The sequence below is a fragment of the Clupea harengus genome, chromosome 23, assembly GCF_900700415.2.
Source record: "Clupea harengus chromosome 23, Ch_v2.0.2, whole genome shotgun sequence".
NCBI lineage: Eukaryota > Metazoa > Chordata > Actinopteri > Clupeiformes > Clupeidae > Clupea > Clupea harengus.
The window spans coordinates 2,199,944-2,221,919 of record NC_045174.1 but is presented as its reverse complement, the minus strand read 5'-3'; the positions used below and the strand labels follow the sequence as shown (position 1 = coordinate 2,221,919).

At 44.0% G+C, this 21,976-nt stretch overlaps 1 protein-coding gene across 4 annotated transcripts in view; it reads right to left on the bottom strand.

Moving 5' to 3' along the window:
- Positions 1-21,976, bottom strand: part of prkg1b (protein kinase cGMP-dependent 1b) — a 131,511-nt gene that overhangs the window by 71,242 nt on the left and 38,293 nt on the right. For all 4 annotated transcript variants that reach the window (XM_031561501.2, XM_012820035.3, XM_031561503.1 and 1 more), the window contains exon 3: positions 19,283-19,396. In XM_031561501.2, coding sequence (XP_031417361.1) covers positions 19,283-19,396 — 114 coding nt within the window. The remainder of the gene's footprint in view (positions 1-19,282; positions 19,397-21,976) is intronic.

Sequence of the window (21,976 nt, the reverse complement as noted above, 5' to 3'; positions counted from 1 at the left end):
TGATTACAGCTGCCAATTCCAACCATAGTTCAAGCAAAGAACCTTGAACAAAGGTTCCCCCTGAAATAGTTATTTTGTTCAGTGTTCAGTGTACTATAACTGTAAGCAAAGAGACATGGCTTAAATTCCATGCATTTCCTATGATATAAAAGCATTTCTTTGATTTTCCTTTTTTGCACTATTGTGTTTACATTTTTCACAAAGCAAACCCAGCATCGTTTCTTATTAAACGCAAACCAGGTGGTTTCACAATCTAGTGTGTTTACTGTGCGCATTCCATTCCCTGTCTAAGTTACTGTTGTCAGAAGGTCACTGGCAGCAACCTGGAGACTGACAGCGCACATCTGAAATATGTGTCACGTCTTCAGTGCCTGAGTGGCTATTGGCTCATCAGTTTGTCCAGAATGACCGATCAAGCATGAGTGCATTTATTCTTCTCTTTGCTCTACTAAAACCACACCTGCATCCAATTTTACAAAGTTAAAAGGCACGGGCAGCACATTGTGTTTGGTTCACCGCCTCAGAAGTGGAGAGTGGAGCAAAAAGAAACAGTCTGCTCTCACCAAAAAAAACACATGAGCTAAACACTCAAGAATCGCCTAATCCAGAACAAGAGATTGGGTTTCAAAACATGCCAGGGCGGAGATATCCTCCTGAACCACTGTGCCATACGTCTGATGCAGAGCACGGCTCTTTAGCTCACTCTCAACTCCATAAAAGTCCACAAGTCTCTGTGCTCAACACACTCCAGATAGGACAGCTTAGTAATCCCAAGGCAATGACATCAACCAAGGGTCTAGTCTTAAAAAAACATCAAGACCTCCTCTGTGACAAAATCATTTAATATTTTTGACCCAGAACATAGGAAAAGTGAGTATAAAACCCAACGATGAGGCAATACTTTATGGTTCCACCTCATTGGAAATGATAACTGTATAATGTGTATTATTAGGGCAGAGTCCTGCTGGAGATGCTAGGCTCCATTATGGAAAGGTAACTTTGCGTCTAACATGACCTGTTTGACATGCTGATAACCAGGGGTGTCTCTTCCTCCCTCCCCAATCTCTATCTTTCTCTTCCTCCCTCTTTTCTTTCTTTCTTTCTCTTCCTCCCTCCCCAATCTCTATTTTCTCTTCCTCCCTCTTTTATCTCCATCTTTCTCTTCCTCCCTCTTTTATCTCTATCTTTCTCTTCCTCCCTCTTTTATCTCTATCTTTCTATTCCTCCCTCCTCTATCTCCATCTTTCTCTTCCTCCCTCTTTTATCTCTATCTTTCTATTCCTCTCTCCTCTATCTCTATCTTTCTCTTCCTCCCTCCTCTATTTCTATCTTTTTCTCAAAGTAGCTCCATTTCTGTCTTATCTGTCTTTGACTTTTCTCCCTATATGCTCCCAAGTTCTTGCTTGACTCTATTTTTTCTTTTCCCCCGCATCTTCTCCTTGAAAGGAATGTTCTAAACCTGCTTCTATTTTTTGCTGTTATTCTCTGTCTGTCTATCTCTTTCTTTCTTTCTCTCTCTCTCTCTCTCTCTCTCATACACACACACACACACACACACACACACACACACACACACACACACACACACACACACACACACAAAGACAGAACATAGAGAGAGAGAGAGAATTCACACAGCTCTGTCCTCTCTGAGACGAGCCCATGGGACACAATGAGAACTTCTTGCATCCCTCTCTTTCCGTCTCCCCCATCCTTCTGTCTGAGTCATGAGCGTAAGTCTGCCACTTATGACTCCTTCTCTCTCGTCAGACATTCAGAGATGCCATGCCAGCCTCCCTCCACCAAACCCTGTTGCATCAGCTTCCAGCTACTAGCTGTAACTCTAAGGTAGGCAGACTGGGTATAAACAAACTCCCATTGCACAGCAGGGAATAGACCCACTTGTATAGTCTTTCTTTTAAAAGGGCTGGAGCAATGGAAACATTGAAAATAGGACAACCGAATGGATAATCGCATGAAAGGTTGAGAACTTCCCATGTGGGGACCGTCTAAATGTCAACTCCTCCGTCAAATAGAGCAATTGATGCATAGTTGTATCTTTAAACTGTTATTTGCATTTATGCATTTATTCAAAGACTGAAATTAAGCGTGTGATGCATCTTCTTTTAATCATTCATTCCAAAAGAGACTGTTGTCACATATCATAGAAGTTGTTCTTATGGCTGAAATTGGGTCCAATTAAATTGACCTCCTAGTTCACTAAATCACGTTGACCATCTAGAGCGATATCTCTTTTTAAATGTGGTTGATGAGTGAAGCAGAGAGTTGAGAAATGTCTATATGATTATAAGTTATACAAGATTTTCTTCTGTCTTTTTAGTTTACTCGTTTTAATGCCTTATCCTTCTGGTCAGCTCAGCAAAAGAAGGTTCTCACACATCAGCTGATAAGTGAGCACTGATAAAGGACAACGGATGAAAACTAGCTAACCTAGCTAATTCCGGTGCATTTACATTTTTTTGGAAATGTTTATCAATGTACACTGTCCCTTTTCAAATAAACGCATAAATAAATATATGGGGTTAACAAGATTAAAACCCTACATTTGCCCAACTCTCATAGTTTTTCAACATTAAAACCGTTTCTAAAAAGTTTCTAAAAAGTTTGCTACAATTCAGTAGTGGCGTGAGAAACGGGAGGTTTTCTCTCAGTGGCCATGGCTGTGAATAGGAGGGGCGCTTTAGGTCTTGCCTTTCTGAAATTGAAGTATCTGAAAAGGTCAGACTGTAGAACAAAATAGGAAAACTGAAACACCAGACATCCATCAAAAACCCAAACACAATAAAGGCAGCCAAAGCCCAAACACTGTACGACCAGAAGAAACATCAATACCAACAGAGAACAATGTGGCTTATGGGCATACTCTTAATTATAGCACCTTGAAACAGGTTGAATTAAAAGCAGCCCTGGCACTGCGTGACCTTTTAATGTGAAGTGAAAGAAATGATTGAGAAAATAACTACAGAGTAAAGTAAATCAACAAACAGCAGAAAAGGTGTATTTTCTCTCGAGTTCCTCCCTTTGAGTTGTATTCCTTCCCCACTGCTCCACAATAATATATTCCCAATGTCAAGAGAGGAGCCCCTTGGTAACAGGTCCTTCAAGCGACAGGCTCACGGGATCAGTGGCTCCCTGAAGGGGCGCTTACCATGGCTTCTCTCCTGAGGGTTATTCAAGTACAGGCCATACATATTCCAGGCACACACAGACACACAGACACACAGACACACAGACACACAGACACACACACATGCCCACACACAGCTCTGCACTCTCTCAGGGGAGAGGAAGCGATTTCCTTCCTTATCAATGCATAAAAACACATACACATGCACACACACAGAAAGACTCCCACTGTGTACCCGATAAAAGATCACTGACCGTGCTCGTGGTCAAAATCTCAGGTCAATAGGTTGAATAGGCAGCTGTCAGGGTCAATGCACAATTACCCTGTGTGTGTGTGTGTGTGTGTGTGTGTGTGTGTTTGTTTGTTTATGTATGTGTATGTCTGTGGGCGTATTTTGAAGACACCATATGTGCATTCAAAAAGTAATCGGGTGCCTGAGTATGTATCTGTGTGTGTGTGTGTGTGTGTGTGTGTGTGTGTGTGTGTGTGTGTGTGTGTGTGTGTGTGTGCACGCGCATCTACAGCCTGCCAAAGGGCAACTCCGTCTTTTCGCTTCTCATGGAGTAAAAAATAAATCAATTGGATATCACCATGGTAACTAATTGAAAGGGAATGTTTTTTTGGGTTTCTTTCTCTTCTTTGGCTTGTCTCGGTGAGGTATACCGAGACAAACACTGCCTCCAGACCCCAATCATTTGCCAAAATCCAAACAAACAAACAAACAATCAAACAACCAACAGAACATTAAAGAGCTGTGCCTCAAAACATGGATCTATAATTACCAGACCACTGCTCATCAAATTCACTCAAAGCCCCAGACTAGCTGGGTCTGAATCATCATAGCTGAATGATGGGTTAGTGTGATTGGCACCATACATACAAACAGGACTGTTGTTGGACACGCTCCTCTAGGACAAAGTGCTACCGACACCGAGGTCGTTGGTTGGAAACCCAGGGATCACATTTACTGAAAGAAACGTATGTCTGTACTGCACTGTAAATCGCCTTGGATAAAAGGGTCTGCTAAATGACTGCATGCAGATGTTTGCAGTGAAATTGGGTTGCTTGATTAGACTCACACTGGGAGACACATTTAAAGCACCAGACAGACCTTGTTTACTCTTCACTGTACTTGGTTTTGTTACCACCTTGCACAACCACTTGAGCTCCAGGAACACAGAACTCCACGAGCAAAGACAGCAGTCAATGAGAAAGTCTGTGTGTGTGAGGGAACTCTCCACAAACATAAAGACCACTGTTCTGATCAAATGGACTGTGAATTGGAGATATAAAACAGCGTCTATAGCTATATATTTAAGCGTGAAGATAATGCCTGGCTTTGGGAGAGGAAGCACAGTTATACTCGTATCTAGAGGTCACTGTGCATACACACACACACACACACACACACACACACACACACACACACACACACACACACACACACACACACACACACACACACACACACACACACAATCCTGGTCAGACCCACACATTCTGTTCGACCAAAAGCTTGGGGCTTCTAATCGATTTGATCTCATATTCATATTACAGAAGTAAGGAACCATGGCAACAGTATGCCTGAGAAATCCATTGAGGTCCATTCAGTGAGCCCATCAGATGGTATAATAATTAATGAAATCACAATAGGACATTGGCATCATTTACAGTCACATCTCTCTATGTCATTCATTTCTCACTTTAATAGCTGTAGTGTTTCCTAGTGACTGATTTCAGATAAATATGCTGAAAAGCTCGCCCCTCTTAAAATAAAGGGCTGAAATGAATTCCTATTGTATTGCAGACGTATTGACTTCTGAACCAGCTCAGTTCAACAGGTTGCATTGAACAGTTTCATCCGACTTATGACTGAGAGGGAGCTGTAGCCAAGTGTTCAGTTTCATATATCTCTTTGACTGAGAGGGAGCTGTAGCCAAGTGTTCAGTTTCATGTATCTCTTTGACTGAGAGGGAGCTGTAGCCAAGTGTTCAGTTTCATATATATCTTTGACTGAGAGGGAGCTGTAGCCAAGTGTTCAGTTTCATATATCTCTTTGACTGAAAGAAAGTGTTCAACTCTCCATCTATCAGCTCTGGAAATGGATGCAGCGTGTCAACCCTAAAGTGTTGTGTTCATGAATGTCTGCACTGTGTTACTCTTCTGTTTGTTTTCCCTGACATCCTTTAGCCTATGCTAGTACACACACTTTTTACGCTATGCAACATCGACCTCACCTAAAACGTGATTTTCAAGCCTCTGAGCGCAGAGGGAACACAGTCATGATTTAACGACACATTAACATTTTGGTCACAATTTGGCCCGGAACATGTCCACCCAAGACATTTACTCTGTGAAAAGGTAAAAAAATGTTCAAATGGAGGTCCATTAAGTTCTTAATTGCTGAGGGCTTTCAAAATGGACGTGATCGATAATCTCTCCCCTCTTTCCGTTCGGCCCATCCGACTGCATCGTACGGAGCGAGCAGGTGATGGGGAGAAAAACCCTCTACGAACGTTTCTAGGTCATCGCAGCAAATAGTGGAGAAAATTGCCTGTCGATTCTATTCATCAGTCACTTTTTTTAAAAGGGAAGAAACATTAAGAGAAGTAGGCTGCCCTCATTCTCAACTCCAGGCAGAGGAGGCACCGGGGTACTCATCAGAGGAGAATGCTGATTGTTGTTGTTGTTTTTTTGGACTATCCTGTGTATATTTCCTCCTCAGATGGAGGTCTATGATGGCGAGGCATCTGCATAATGGCTCCATTTGTATCTAATGTGCCATAACTCAGTAGTCGCTTCAATAGCCGCTCGTGTCATTTTAAATATGGCGGAGAGAGAGAGGAAGCACTCCCCTGCAGTACTCTGACCGTCCAGCCTGTGTAGGAGGCTGCCTCCTTAGGACACTTGGGCACCAAAGTATAGCAGAGGCCATTTCAGTTGCCCTTGCATGCAGTTTGGGAGGTAATGAAACGGGAAGCAGAAAACTATTGGAGCTGTTTGGGGAGAGAAAGAATCATGGTTCTTGTGTTGTGTTACTGGCATGGCCATTTCAAAAGTGTAGCCAAAGCGATACATATTTAGAAGAGAACATAGGTGAGATGAGACCTAGAGTTATTTGAATTTGTGTTTAAAGCACACACTAGGGATGCACCCGAATACAAATACATTATTTCTTCTACACAAAAAATGCGCGTTATTATTCGGAAAAGAAAGTTCGCTCCATTACTGAAATGACCACTATGTTTCTTCAAATCAATTCATGTCATTGTGGATGGCTGTGACATCTGTTGTCTGTTTGCCGCATCAGACTTTGATTTCTTCTTTGATTTTCTAGAACCAGCAGGGAAAAAAGGGGGGGAAATAAATAAAACAGGCAAAAACATTTTTGTATTACTGTCATTTAATTGCTGTCATAAAGTAGTAATTTATGTTTCCCTGCGGTAACGTTAACACATCACGTAAGGTGAATGCCACAATAGTTTTTTCATCCACTGAAAACAAAAACGGAATATTTCAATTTATAAAACATTTTTTCTTTCAGCTTCTGATTGTTCAATATCCCTCAGTTAAAAGGGAGAGGGGAGGTTCAGTCAGTTCATTAAACTTCATTTAATTAAAAATAAAAAAGAGAGCGATTAAAAAGTCTGAATATCTTTCATAATGAATTATATGCCAACAGTAAATCAATTTGATGCCTGGAAGGCACAACAATTGCTTTGCTAATGACTATTAGGTTATAAACTTCTACATTTGCCTGATTTAACCTCTGGTATAAACCCCACCCACTTCCGGTCTTCTATTTGAATACAGATACAGACACATAATGACGTCACTGTGCACCTCTCACCCATATGCATATAACATTTACACTGACACACACACATGCCCACATACACACTGACACATACACACTGACACATACACACTGACACATACACACTGACACATACACACATGCCCACATACAAAAAAAGCAAGAGATGATGTAAACAGGGAGACTACGAGGGCAGTGTTGTTGGGTGGAGAACAGCAAGGGATTGTGGGTCATTGGGATTGTAGGCTAATGTTGCTAAGATACCAGAAGAACGTTACCTTCTGCCACCAGCAGCAGAGGCCATTTTAGTTGCCCTTTGCATGTAATAGGGGGGGGGGGGGGGAGGCAATTAAATGTGAACATGGAAACCTACTGGAGCTGGGGCCATTTTCTCTGAGTGAGAGGAGAGAAAGAACTGGGGCCTCTGAAGGGGGTGCTGGATGGATGCCTGAAGCACAGCACAATCTACTCAGGAAAGAGTTTAAGGACCATTACAGGTGCAACAGGTAGAACACCTGAATGCCATTCATGAGGTCCAGAGCCTTTAGGGACATGTGGCTTTTACAGTCATTTCAAACCCCTCTGTCACTCACTGACTTCCTGTCTTCACCACTCACCCAATTCCCAAATGACAAAAAGAAAAATAAAGGTACACATGTTTTTCTCTCTCAGATCTTTCAGGAACTAAATGCTGCTGAAAAAAGACAGACACACGGAATCCTCTCCCACTCAGACACATACACACACTCAAACACACACACCTACACACACACACGCACACACACACACACGTGTCAGCACCTGAGAACACACGCAGGTTTACTCTCTCTCTCCCTCTCCCTCCCAGCCACACACTTCTCCCTGTGAGCTGCACCCTATTACAGATCGTGAGTCTCCAACGGGTACTGGCAAAGAAACCCATCAGAGAGGAGACTGCAGAGAGACCCATCAGAGAAGAGACTGCAGAGAGAGACCCATCACATTTTGGAATGCCTGAGACCCCAATGTGTATGTGCTTTAAGCAATGATTACCCATTTAACCTCAATTAAAGTTTGCAGAATTATTCCCTTTCCCTTTAGATTCTCCATAGCACATTCAATTGTATATCTCTTTGGAGGTTGGCTATCAGTGTTTCAGTTGTGCCACTATAGCTGTGAGGAGCCTTCACAGCCACCCACAGCTGTCCCAGGTGCTCTGTCTGTTGACAGCTGCAGTTCAGGGTTTCATTTCAGGCTTCATTTCAGGGCTGTAAAGCACCTTGAGACAATTTCAAATGTTGTCATGTCAATACATGAAACGGAATTGAACCGGATTGAGTCCTGGATTCCCAACAAGCTGTTTAATTACTCCTTGGACACCTCTACTCGATGCTCCCCTCAAACCTCCTCTCTAAAATTTCATTAAATAGAGCGCCCATTTTTTTCTTGAGAGTGTATCTCTGTGCAGACACCCTCCCTTAAAGGCTCAAGGACAAAGACATGCGCATGGGTGTCTTTGAAGTATACTAGTTCTGCCCTTGCGCACACGTCTATCAGCGCACAAGCTCAGTCGCACTGTTATGTTCCATAGGTCTATAGTTTTCTCTGCCCCTTCATAGCCCTTTTCTCCTCTGTCTAAATAACAACAGCTCCCTACCTACGTGATCTAATGAGCTATGATTCACTGAAGCGTGAAATAAACAAACCTCCCATTTCATCAGCAGGTCTCCAGTAGCCTGGAGCAAACATACTAATGAAAATGTGTATCTGTCCTGTAAGTCGCTTTGGATAAAAGCATCTGCTTAATGAATAGCGTAAATGGATTTCGTTTTCTCTTGACCCTGACCTGATCGTGCTGCACGGAGAGGCCATACGTACACACTGTACTGATGACGAAATGTGTGTGACCGTGTCCGCAGGACTATACATTACGCTTAACGGAGTAAGCCACGAATAAACCTCTACTCTATGTTTACAGTTTTGAGGCCCTGTTGAAATGGACAGTCAAGGCAAATCCGTCCCTGGAAAGAGCAGGGCTTCCGCGGAGCCTTCTCCCCGGAACGTTTTCTTCCCAGCAGGCACCACCGACGGCTCCAGCTGAAGCGCTGACAGACTTCAACACAGCTTCATAACCAAAACAACAGGAACAGGAGAGCCATTTCGGTACGTGTGTGTTGATTACAGGGCTTTCCCCGAGACTAGCGCTACCTCTTGAAAAACACCCATTCAAAGGACACTCAACAGGTTTTGTGTGCGCTGAGTACAGAAGATGTGTATCCAATGGAAATGTGCACACAATGTGCGCTTATGCTGTTTTCAGCTTGTAACCGTGGATACAGATTTCTAGTGGAGATAAGGGGGGTGGGGGGTAGGGGGGGTATACGGCAATTTGTGGTCATTACCCTGGAATGCACCAGGTCTCTCTATAGGGAGAGAAAGGCAAAGAGAAGCGAGAGCACGACGAGCAATCACACCTGATGAAAGCTCTGTCACAAACACACCTCAAAATCTGTGAAGCACCTCCGTGTTGACATTTTAAAGGCTGGCATATTATTATACCCTGAGTGACAGACGGGAACCAAAAAAGAAGTCAGTGGAGGAAAGAAAAGACTCCTCCACTGAGGCTTAGAACAAGCCTGGAGGAACCCCAAAAATAACAACATTCTGAAGACATGCGAGTTGGTTCGGTGCAATCAACAGGCACTATTAAGAGCTGGCACAATCGACCGCTAACTCTAATTAGCAGTGAGGAAGACGTGCAGTGCAGATTTCATGGGCTGATGCAGCTTCTTAACCTCAGTTTAATAAGAGTACGTCAACAACAACAACAACAACTTCATTCCCAGTCCATATTCAGAAGGATTAATGACTGAATGAATAAATGGGTAAAGAATTGGAAAAAAAAAACAGTGAATGAATGAATCAGTCAACCAATAAATGAGAGATTACTTGGTGAATGAATGAATGAATGAATCAATCAATCAATCAATCAACCAATCATTCAATTAATCAATGGAGACTGAAGGCCTATGAACATATGCAGTATGACCTATAAGGTACTGGTAAAAAAGTCCAATGGCAAAAGGAAACAAAGTTACTCTTTTTACAGAACTCCCCCTAGTAATGCTCACACAGCCGCACACGGCCTCTCCATTCTGCAATATTTCCAGCGTGCTGAGGTCATTGTTAAGGCTGGACACTGTGCTATCAACCTGACAGCCAGGATTCTCCCTTCTTATTTTAAACACATATATATATATATATATATAAGAACCTGTTAGCAGTTCAACTGGTGCGGGATCAGCAAGATCAGACAGTGGGATTAAGTCACAGAGTAAACTGCTTACTGTCCATACAGTGTAAGGGGCTTTGAATGTAAGGGTCAGTGAAATAATGAAAACAAATGGTTCGGTGAGGCTTTCTCGGCTGTAGTAAATATTCTCCTTCTTTGGCTTTCTACTGTTAAAGGTGCAGCTTTTTCTGTTAGAAATGTAATCTGCCTGATGCAATTCTGTGAGCTGTATGTGGGTGCTTTTTTGAAATTGAAGGAATTTACCAACAGTACTCTGTACAGTACACTCAATGGATCTTCTGTCTCTGTGTTTTCAGACATTTGATTGGATCAAGATGCAGTGGAAAATTTGAAATCAGAAACGGTTCTTTTGTACCGTTGCTTTAAAAGGACTTAATTTGTGTTTGTCTGGAGGCATATCTATTTACTGTCAATAACAGAAACATAAACTGCATCTTTGGAAAAAAAAATAAGAGAGAGAATTCCCTGGGGTCAGGGCTGATTGGAAATTAGATGGAAGTTGTATTTAGCAAGGCATGCAGCTAAAGGAAAACACTCCAGGAGTTTCATAATCGTTTTACTTCTCTGCTTTCAGAAAAATCTTCACACAACAGCGCGTGTAGTGCAGAGGGCATCGTTCTAAAGAACAGCTGTTTGGTGGACGAATGGCAATGACACAAATTGCTATGTCAAACCGTATCTCTTCGGAGAAATGGTGGTCCTTGCTTGTGTTCAAATGTTCTTGATGTCCAAATGAGTTCTGTGGTTTGTGGGAAGCAAAAAGTGTCCAGGCTCAAAGGAGAGACTGAGGACCACCATGGAGGCTCAGATTGTACGAACACAAACACACACACAAACACACACACACACACACAAACACACACACACACACACAAAATCAAGTTCAGAGCCAGCAAGTCTACATTGTTTACTTCGGAAGGGCTTGGCGTGAGATTTTAAGTGACTTTGACCGGCCCTATAAATACACACACACACACAATTTACTGTGCAATTTTGTTATCATAGCTCGATAATGGCAACCCATGTCTCTCTCTGTCTCTCTCTCTATTTCCCTCTCTCTCTCTCTCTCACACACACACACACACACACACACACACACACAAACACACGCACACACACACACACACAAACACATGCACACACACACACGCACACACGCATTTCCATATCCATGCGAAAGTCAATCACATTACACCCAGTGCATCCCACCATTTTTTCCTCAGGCCTCTGCAGATGTGGGTTGCGATTACATGGCCGCCCGCATGGCTGAGTCATTTTCTTTGCTCAATCAGGAGAAATTCGACGAGAAGAAAAAGTTTTGCTTTTGAGGTGATTTTGTCTCACTTACACATGAGAGGGGAGAATAAAAAAAATCACAAGGCATCCGGTCACAAGCCTAAAGCCAGGAGGAATCATGGCGTCATCTGTATACTTACTGAGCCGCGCTCCAAGTTTCTGATTAAATAAGCTTAGAGGGAAAAGGTGGAAAGGATTAGTGGAAAATCCATCGAACCTTGTGGGTAAAAAGGAAATATATTTTATATATATTTTGTATAGATTTAGGTTCCTTTTTTCAAATCATTCAAATACATTTTGACTCCATTTCCCACACCTTTGGGCACCTTATTAAAACCTCTTGTGAGTGAAGCCTCGTCAAGCCTCGAGCTCAGGCAGGGGGTGTAGAGAGTGGGGTGGTCACATGGGGTGCACCCCACTGATGGAGAGTTCATTTGATCTTTTAGAGAGAAAGAATGGAGAAGGGAAAGGGAAAGAGAGGGCGACAGAAGACAAGAGAGGAAGCAGGAAGAAGGAGATAGAGGGGGACCATTGAGAGAGAAAAGGTCCCTTCACTAAATTGGCTCAGAACTCCAGTAGAGGTAGAGGAAGACGAATGGTCCTATCAGAGACAGGGCTGGCCTGACACTGAGAGAATCTGGAAAGAGACATGGAAAATACTACAAAGAGACAGAGAGAGGGAGAGAGAGAGAGAGGGAGAGAGGGAGAGAGATACACAGAGAGAAAAAGAGGCAGAGAGAGACAGTCAATGAGAATGTCTTGATGTATTCTTCATCCCCCTGTAAATTGCCTTGGAGCTAAAACAGGTTTGGGGTGGGATAGAGAGTCTCTGAGACATGCACCTCTAAGACAGCGCCTCCTTATGAAGCTAGCGAGACTGTCAGAGAGAGAGACTTGAATCTCTTCAGTCCTTGCTAAATTGCCTCAGAGATGTCTCTCACACTCCTGCCCCAAACAGGGACCTTACTGTAATGTAGTTCAATCCATGAATGTACCTGGACTCCTCTTCCTGGAGGGCATATGTAATATAAGGGGCAAAACCCACATTCCTTCCTCTGCCCCCCCCCCCCCCCCCTTCCTAGACCCTTCATTTGGAATTTGAACTTAATCTCTGAGGAAGATGGACAGATCTCTATGGCAACCAGAGCACCTGAAAGGAAGAGACTGATGGGTAATAAATCAGAGGAGTCTGAATGTAACTAATGAGTCTGAGAATGGACTGAACCAAACCAGAGGGGGGGGGGGGGTTACTGACCGCTAACAGCCATAGAAAGCCAAATGAAGTGGAGGGATCCCACTGTGAGCTAGAGTGAGGGAGAGAGAAGGGAGGAAGAGGAGAGAGAAAAGGAGGAGCAACAGGAAAGGGAGGAGGGGAGAAGACAGAGAGAAGGAAAGACAGTGAGAAAGAGCGAAAGGGATGGAGAGAAAGGCAAAGAGGGAGGAGGAAAGAAAGGGTTGAGTGAGGAGGAGTGAGAGGAACTGTCAGAGCGACAGATGAAGAGAGAATGACAGATTGAGAGGAGCGCAAAGGAGAGGAAGAGAGAGCCCTTAGAGACGTTCAACCCCTTGTTTAATTGCCTTAGACCCCCATAAAACGGACTCGTAAACGTGCCCCTAAAGGATGTCCTTCACAGGGGTCAACCATAAGCTGTGTGCAGAAGAGCATGGAGACGAAGGAAGAGCAGAAGAAAGAGGAAATGTGTGGGAAAAGTGGGAGATGGAGACAAATAAAGAGTTGTGTAGAAATGTAGAGGAACTTGTAGAGTGAAACTAAGACTGAGAGAGTGGGCTCCAATTTAATTTGATGGGCAACTGGCAACGAGCAAAGTCCGCCACGCATGAACTAAAGCTAATTCAATAACTCCGCAAAACCATTTTGCTAATTTAATACCGTGTGCAAGATCCTAAGCCCAAACATGGGTGGGTCAGCGCAATGCTACCACACGCCACATGATAGCTTTAGTTCATGCGCGACAGACTTTGCTCGTTGCTTGTAGCTTTGCTCGTTGCCTCTCAATGAAGTTAGGTCCTAGTGAGTGCGGCGTTTTTGTCCAGAAATAACATCATCTCCTAGTGAAAGTCATCCAAGTGAATTCTTTCTGATGTCAGAGAGAGCGCAGGGTGACTCACAGTGCGTCTGTGTGTGTGAGTGTGTGTCTATGTGAGTGTGTGTCTATGTGTGAGTGTGTGTGTGTGTGTGTGTGAGTGTGTGTCTATGTGAGTGTGTGTCTATGTGTGAGTGTGTGTGTGTATGTGTGTCTATGTGAGTGTGTGTCTATGTGCGAGTATGTATGAGAGAGAAAGTGTGAAGTGTGTCAGGAGCGCTTCGTGCCACAAAACTACAGTCTCACCTGCTGCCATCCCAATATCTCCACCACCTCCACCTGTCAGCTCTCTCTCTCTCTCTCTCTCTCTCTCTCTCTCTCTCTCTCTCTCTCTCTCTCTCTCTCTCTCTCTCTCTCTCTCTCTACAAAACACAATAGAGAATGGTCTGTGTTTCCATTGCATGCTGCTATGAGATTAAAGCTGGGTTTCTCTCCTCTCACAACCGTCATTCCAGTTAAACATGGTGCTGGATCTCCAAGATCTGATGTAAAGTCCTGGCACATTAATTGCATCCACCAATAGCCGCGATAGTATTTTATTGAATGCCCTTACAGCATGTGATGCATGCAATAATGATTGAAAGATCCTTAAAAAGAGTTGCATTCTGTGGTTGCTTGCTACCTAGATATTGTCTAATTTCTTTATCTCGAACCAACTGCAAGATTAATGCTGTCACCTCATCAAACCGTTACTGAACTAAATGTGAATCACTGAAATGCAATTTTCCATTTCAATTTAGCAAAATATTGCGTTGTTGACTCATCTGAAAAATCCATCTCATGAGAGAAAATAAACAATTTTTCAAAATGCAGGTGTTTCCATTACTCATTTTTTAGTTTGCAATTTCAAATTTTTGCATTAGGCAGGTTAATTCTGTCTCTCTCTGGCTCTCTCTCTATCACTCCCTGCACATATAATTACACTGCCATCCCTCCACCACCATCCTTATGCTCTATTAAGTGTCCTTGGGCAATGTGTAGGCCTTAGTATCCCAAGCTATGAAGGAACTCAGTACAGTGTAATGCTAATTTTATTAGCATGTTACAATACTTTCTTCATCAGGAGTCCACAGCATTCTTAATTGCTTAGTTAAGTACATTGAAATAAACATCTCAGAACATCTCAGCTCTTCCTTAACTATAAAGCACCTACCTTTTTAAATGTACTGTATGTCATATATATATATATATATATATATATATATATATATATATATTATCCAGCAGAGATGGACAGTGTCATTGCGATGAAAACCAAATGAGCCTTGTTTTAGCAGAATGGCATTCATTTTTAGATTTAGACCTTGAACTGACCTCTTTGGGAAACTAAAGCAAGCTGTGGCTCAGATCGACTGCACTTTCATTTCAGGAAAAACACCAAATGCAAATAAATGCCTGAGAGGCAGAAAGAAAGAAAGGCAGAAACAAACAAACAAACAAACAAACAAAATGTATAGAATATGCATGCTGTCATTGTTGATAACTTCAGCACACCCACCGTCTATGAGAATAACACTCTTTCAGTGCCGCCCGTCCAGAGGCATGACTGTAAGATACTACTTATTCCACCACCACAGCATCCCACCGCTTACATTAGATGTCAACATGGCTGCCTCTCAAGCTTCTGAACTGCTACTGCCTCCAACCACCTTCCCCATCATCATATCTACCGTATGATGGATCCCTCTGACAGAAACACACTCCTGTGCAACGGCTACCTGCCCCAGGGTCTACAGGTGAGAATTAGCTTCTAGCTATACCCTGCCACTGTGCCTATATTTAGCTTTAATATAATCACATATTGTGAATAAGAAGCAATAAATAGACAAACAAATACAGGAATAACCATCCACATTCCAGAACACATCCTACATCCAGGTGTATCTCTCTCTCTCTCTTCCCTCTGTCTCTCTCTCTCTCTAAGTTGTTCTCTACACCTACATTCACTCTCTCCCTCAGTCCCCCACCTCTCTCTCTCTCTCTCTCTCTCTCTCTCTCTCTCTCTCTCTCTCTCTCTCTCTGGCTGCAGTACCATACCCCAGCTCCTCTCACAGTCTGCCCTTGGGTCATATTCTAATGGGGTTTGCTGCATGCAGACATGGCACGGAAAGGAATGGAGAGATTCAGTGACACATTTACCAGCTGACTGACTGTCACGAACCACTTCCCAGTGAAGTGAAGCTGAGCTTTAAAACAGCGTCAATCTATCAGAATGTAACCTCTTTACTGGTATTCCATTGGTAGCTTTGAGCAACCGTTGGGAGGGTTATTTCAATTCTACTGGTAGACATGACATCAATCTAAACCTTTTCATAACAATGCGACTGTGTCCTTGGTTTCTATAAATGAGACATACAAGTGGCTCCGACTAGTTTTCAACATTTGTAAAAAAAAAAAAGAAAAGAAAGAAAAAATATATATTAAGCCTTTTTTGTGCGCATCCATTCACATGTTGCACAATGTTTCATTCACTTGTCTTTATCCTTGTGAGTGTGTGTGTGTGTGTTTGGATTCAAATCAAATCGTCATTTCAAAGTGCTGTTTTTCACACTGACCCATAGGGGGCACCCGTATCAGAGGGCATCCATGTGGCATAGCCACTACATCTGTGAGGAAAACCACCAGGGCTCCAGCTCCAGCTCCATCTCTTTAGCTCATCTTTGAGTGGAGGAAAATCACATCAATTACAGAGCATCAAATGAGTATCCAGATCTGGGGCACGGGATATTTGAACATTTACAATGGCTTAGTCATTATGGGATGTAGTGCACATCTGTGGATGACTGCTGTAATGTCCTATTAAGGCCACCTGTGGTATGAGAAGCAGTGTTATGAAACACCACTGACACGCCTGCTGTGAGGTCTGATGGAGAGGAGAGTGATGATTGACAGCAGGAGTGATTATTTCAAGTTAACTTAAGCCCGCCTTCCTTTTGTTTGTTTTGCATGTTGTTTGCTGTAATGATAGAGCACGGCAGGGAAAAATAATGAAAACATCACTTCCTTCACCTTTATTTATACGTTCTCTCCTGCTCTCTCTCTCTTTAGGATGCGTTCAGTGATTGTGACTGAAAGGAAATGGAATATATTTCACGCAGAAAAGCCTAATTACCGTTGCCTGTCAAAGACCTCTCATAGCGTCTGCTCCGGAGTGGCTATTTAAATAGGATTTTTTACAATTCCGCCACATTTGGGGATGTTATTAATGCAAGAGTGGATGCGCCTAAAAGTGAGTCCAAAAGGTGATATAAAGACATGGAAATGATCGCTTCGCTCTCGTCGTTCACGGAACTAATATCTCTCTTCCTAGGCTCATTTCTGCTGCTGTAGCGTCAGAGCCAGTCGTTCGGGGGGACATCATATGTCCCTTTGAAAGGGAGAGGGGAGCCTTCCATGGCTGATGATTCATGCAACGCGCCGTCTAAACAGCGCCTCTGAGTGCCTGTTTGTGCGATGTGCTAAAAGGTTAATTCACTGGAGCGGCGAGCAAAGACGAGCCAGATCACCTGTGAGGGCTTTTGTGAGGTGAGGCAGACGACAGCAAAGAGTGTGGCAAAGGGCAGGATGTTTGGGTGTGTGTGTGTGTGTGTGTGTAAACATCTACCAATCCTGGTTTTAATGATAACATGTGTCAACATGCAGACACACATTCAATTCTGAGTGTGTGTGTGTGTGTGTGTGTGTGTGTGTGTGTCTGTGTGTGTGTGTGTGTGTGTGTGCATGTGTGTGTGTGAGTAGAGGCCCTCCCTCCTTGCCCTGTTTCAGCTCATGGTAATATGAAAGCGTCTGAAATGGATGCGGCCTGTGAAAACAGATCCGATTTCCATAAAGCAACAGCTGTGACGGGGTCGCGGGTCGTTTGCATTCACCCCGGTGACAGTCACCAGGCCCTGCCTGCCGCATGATGGAGCCCACAGCCACACACCCCTGACATCAGCACCAATCGCACCACTGCACCGGGCTTTTAATCCAGCCAGTGGTGTGTGTGGGTGGCTGTGGGTGTGTGTGTGTTTGTGTGTGGGGGGGGGGGGGGGGGGGGGGGGGGGTGTGTGTTTGTGTGTCGGTGTGGGTGTGGGTGTGGGTGTGGGTGTGGGTGTGTGTGTTTGTTTGTAAGTGGGGTGTGTGTGTGTGTGTTTGCGTGTGTGTGTGTGTGGGGGGGGGGGGGGTGTTTGTGTGTGGGTGGGTGGGTGGACGGGGGGGTGTGGGTGTGCGTGTGTGTGTGTGTTTGTGTGTGAGTGGGGGGGTGTGTGTGTGTGTTTGTTTGTGTGTGGATGTGTGGGGGGGGGGTGTGGGTGTGTGTTTGTGTGTGTGTGTGTGTGTGTGTGTTTGTGTGTTTGTGTGTGGGTGTGGGTGTGTATTTGTGTGTTTGTGTGTGGGTGGGGGGTTGATGATGTCTGGCAGGAGGGTGGCACAAAGATTTCCACACGTCTCTGGTAACTGCCTCACTGGCAGGCTCACTTTTTGCCCAAAACAGCTGCAGACATTCCTTTCAGCCCAGGTGTCCATGCGCACTCACATACATAAACACACACACATAATGATACACACACACACACAAGCACACGACACTCACACACCCACACACCCTCCAACCGCACACACACAGGTTTTGCATAACTGCAGGTTTTGCATAACTGCTATCTTTTTCCCGGGGATATGCGCCAGGTACTGTGGAATGGCAACGAAAGGCGAGATACGTGGCTTAAGGTATTCAGCGGAGGATTCCCAAACCCCCCCCACTTACCGGCCATTGTCTGCTGTTGACTTATGCTATTAGCCGCTGAGAGTGTTTTCTTATGGTCTCCAGGAGGGCAAGGAAAGTGAGCTGCTCTGCGCAGTGAATTTTAATAATTGGTGTAAACAATGGCTGGTGAATCAGAATGAATGGCCTGCTTGCATACTAATTGCCTCGTCTCTTGCCGTTGGGGGAAGGCCGAGACGGGGGCTTTCGATGCCTCGTCAAGAGAGAGTAAGAAGGAGACAGAAAGACAGAAGATAGATAGATAGACGGACAGACATAAACTGATTTTCCCACAGACAGCCCTGTGGAAGGGCAGACAGACTAATGGGCAGACAAACAGATAGACAGGTAGGCATATGAACAGACCAACAGATAGACAGGTAGGCATATGAACAGACAAACAGATAGACAGGTAGGCATATGAACAGACAAACAGATAGACAGGTAGGCATATGAACAGACCAACAGATAGACAGGTAGGCATATGAACAGACCAACAGATAGACAGGTAGGCATGTGAACAGACCAACAGATAGACAGGTAGGCATATGAACAGACAAACAGATAGACAGGTAGGCATATGAACAGACCAACAGATAGACAGGTAGGCATGTAAACAGACCAACAGATAGACAGGTAGGCATTTAAACAGAATAACAAATGTGGAGACTGAGTCAGACAGAAAGATCAACAGAACTAACAGAAGTGTAGGCAAGCAGAAAACCAATTATACAGAGGTATACAGGTAAACATAGCCAGCTGGTCTTACTCTTGACAGACAGACAGATAGTCAGACAGACGGGTATATAGAGCGAGCTGGTCTTACTGTTGACAGACAGACAGATTGTCAGACAGGCAGGTAAACAGAGCGAGCTGGTCTTACCTTTGACGGTGGCTGTGCGGGTGCAGTTGTAGAGGATGGCCAGCTCCCCGAACACCTTCCCCGGCCCCATGGTGCACAGCTTCACCCCCTCCTTCGTCACCTCCACCTTTCCATCTGGAACCAATCACAAAACATCCCTTTTTTTCACTTTCATTCTTTTCAGTTTTATTTTTCTACGTTTTTTTTTCTCCCCCTTGCGTGAGTTTTATTACCTTTGATGCACTGGTCGCGAAAGCGAGCCTGACATGCTGAAAATGCGACCTGCGCTCAACGCTGTGATGACAGAGGCGAAGAGGGCTAATGCGCCAAATTAAAAGTCACATCTCGTTACTTTAACAGGCCTGGGGCACAAGGCTGTCGGGAGGGGAGCAATGGGGGAGGAAAGATACGCTGCAAACAGAAATGAACAAAAAGGGGGAATGGAAATGAAAATGGGTCCAGCAGGTCCACCAGGTAGAGTGACGTTAGGTTGGAAATCACATTACAAAGCACCAGGTGCTGCCAGTGCATTTTGAAATGGCCTTTGAACGAATTATTAAAGACACATTAGCTGGTTTCCATCCAACTTTTGTGATGCCAATTTTGCACCATTCAAATTTGCATAAAATTGTCTAAGTCGAATAAGAAATGTATTCGCTAGAGGGGGGTGGATAAACTCCCTATTTGCACATACTATAGGGTAAAATGCAACTAATGTTGATGGAAATGGGTTTGTTCACATCACGGCGCATTTGTTGAGAATGTATTGTGTGTCTCCGTTATAGTTGCCCTGGCAACCTCAACTTCTGAACCCACAACTATTCACCCCTCCTCCTTTGATTAGGAGAGTATCCATTTTTTATTTGAATAAAACAGCGAAAGGAAGCGTGCACAGACTCACATTTCTTTTAGCCTATGTTTATTTCAATAGGGCAGTATAAAAAAAAAATAAGAAAAAAATCATCAATAAACCATCTTCTGACACGTAAAAGGGGCAAACAGGCTTAAATTGTGCTGAGGTCAAGCTATGGTCATGGTTGGTCGACAATTGACAGGTAGTTGGCTAGAATGAAAACCATATTAAATATAATATGTACTGAATAAGAGTTAATTAGCTACTCATAGTTGGGTTCACAATCACACAATGGATGTTTAAATCAAGTCCAACCAAAACATCTTTTACTTTAGCCTCACGCTGCCTTTTTTTAACATTCGGAGTCGCTGAGGCTGCTGGTGTCCTCGTTTCACCGGGATGGTAAGAGATAAGAGAGAGACACACAGCGGACACGGGGCACAGCGACGGAGGGCTGGTGACCTGCCTCGATGCTATCAGCCCATCGCCTGCAGCAGGAGCAGCTGCTCCATTAGGCTGTTCCCCATACACCCGCTCTGTCATCAACACCGACCCAAATTCACCACCCAAACACCGCGCTTAGCACAGGCACCAAACACCGCGGTTAGCACAGGCACCAAACACCACGGTTAGCACCGACAAAAGCTCTCTGTAGCACTGACGGCCAGATTTAAGAGAACACAAATAAAACATCCATAGAATTAATTCCTTAAAACAGCAAATAAATGAAGAAAAAAAATGCAGACTTTCGGCAAAAAATTGAACGCGTATCATAGTGTGAGGCTAAGTTGTGGTGTTGTGCTTTGAGAGTCCACCGGAAGGCACCTGAGTTGGTAGGCGATGAACCAAACCGTGCGCTAGTAGAGAGAAAGACGCTCTATTCAGGTCCCCCTCTCCCTGCTCTTTCCTCCCCTCTGTCTCTCTCTCTCTCTCTCTCTCTCGCTCTATCTCTTTCTCCTCCTCTCTCACGCTCCCTCAAATGCGTTTATTAGATTTCCATCACCGTTTGACAGCTTTATCTGATGGGGAGTGACAATGCAATATGATGTCTGGGATGGAGGACAATGAAGAGTGTTTTTTTCCCTCTCTCTCTCTCTCCCTCTCTCGCTCTTGTTCACTGAGAGGCGATTACGGGCTCGTGTTTACATCTGGTGCATTGAGTTATCAACATTAATATTCTGTCTCAGTAAACATGTTAACAGACACGTCGTCAATAGTGTAATATCCTGTGTGGACACATAATTCTATAACCGCAGCTTAGCTACGACAAGGCCCCACAAACTGACACAAGTGGATCTCACACACACCAACACAGCGACACATACACACACACACACACTAGGTTTTCAATTAGCTGGTAATGACCAGTTTTTGCCTGGCAAAATGTATTTAAAAAAAACAATACACTTAAAAACTTGCCGGTCAAAATGTCTTATAATAATGTTCATACAAAACCAAGCTTTAATGTTCGCGATCCCTACACAGTATTTTATTTGTGTTTTAGTAGCAAAACAGCATGAAGTACTTTTTTCCGCAAAAGGGTGCGACTTCCCCTGAAGTGAGGACAGAATCAGCAGCTGCACCCCCCACTTTGATGCCAAGAGCGCACGGCCAGATGTGACGGCACTCCATGGTTATGCTTTTTTTTTTTTGCAACAGAATGCAAAGTACTTATTTAGGAGTTCAGCAAGCTTAACCCAGACTGGGCCAAAATGGCGGCCTGTGTTTTGGCCATGTCAAGTGTGCCAGCAGAGGGGCTTCTCTCTACAGAATCAAATTAAAGTCGTGGTCTGGAAGAGGAGAGAGTGTCGCGGCTTATGCGCATTGCAAGCATTTCAATTTGGCTGCAGAGGAGAAGGGCA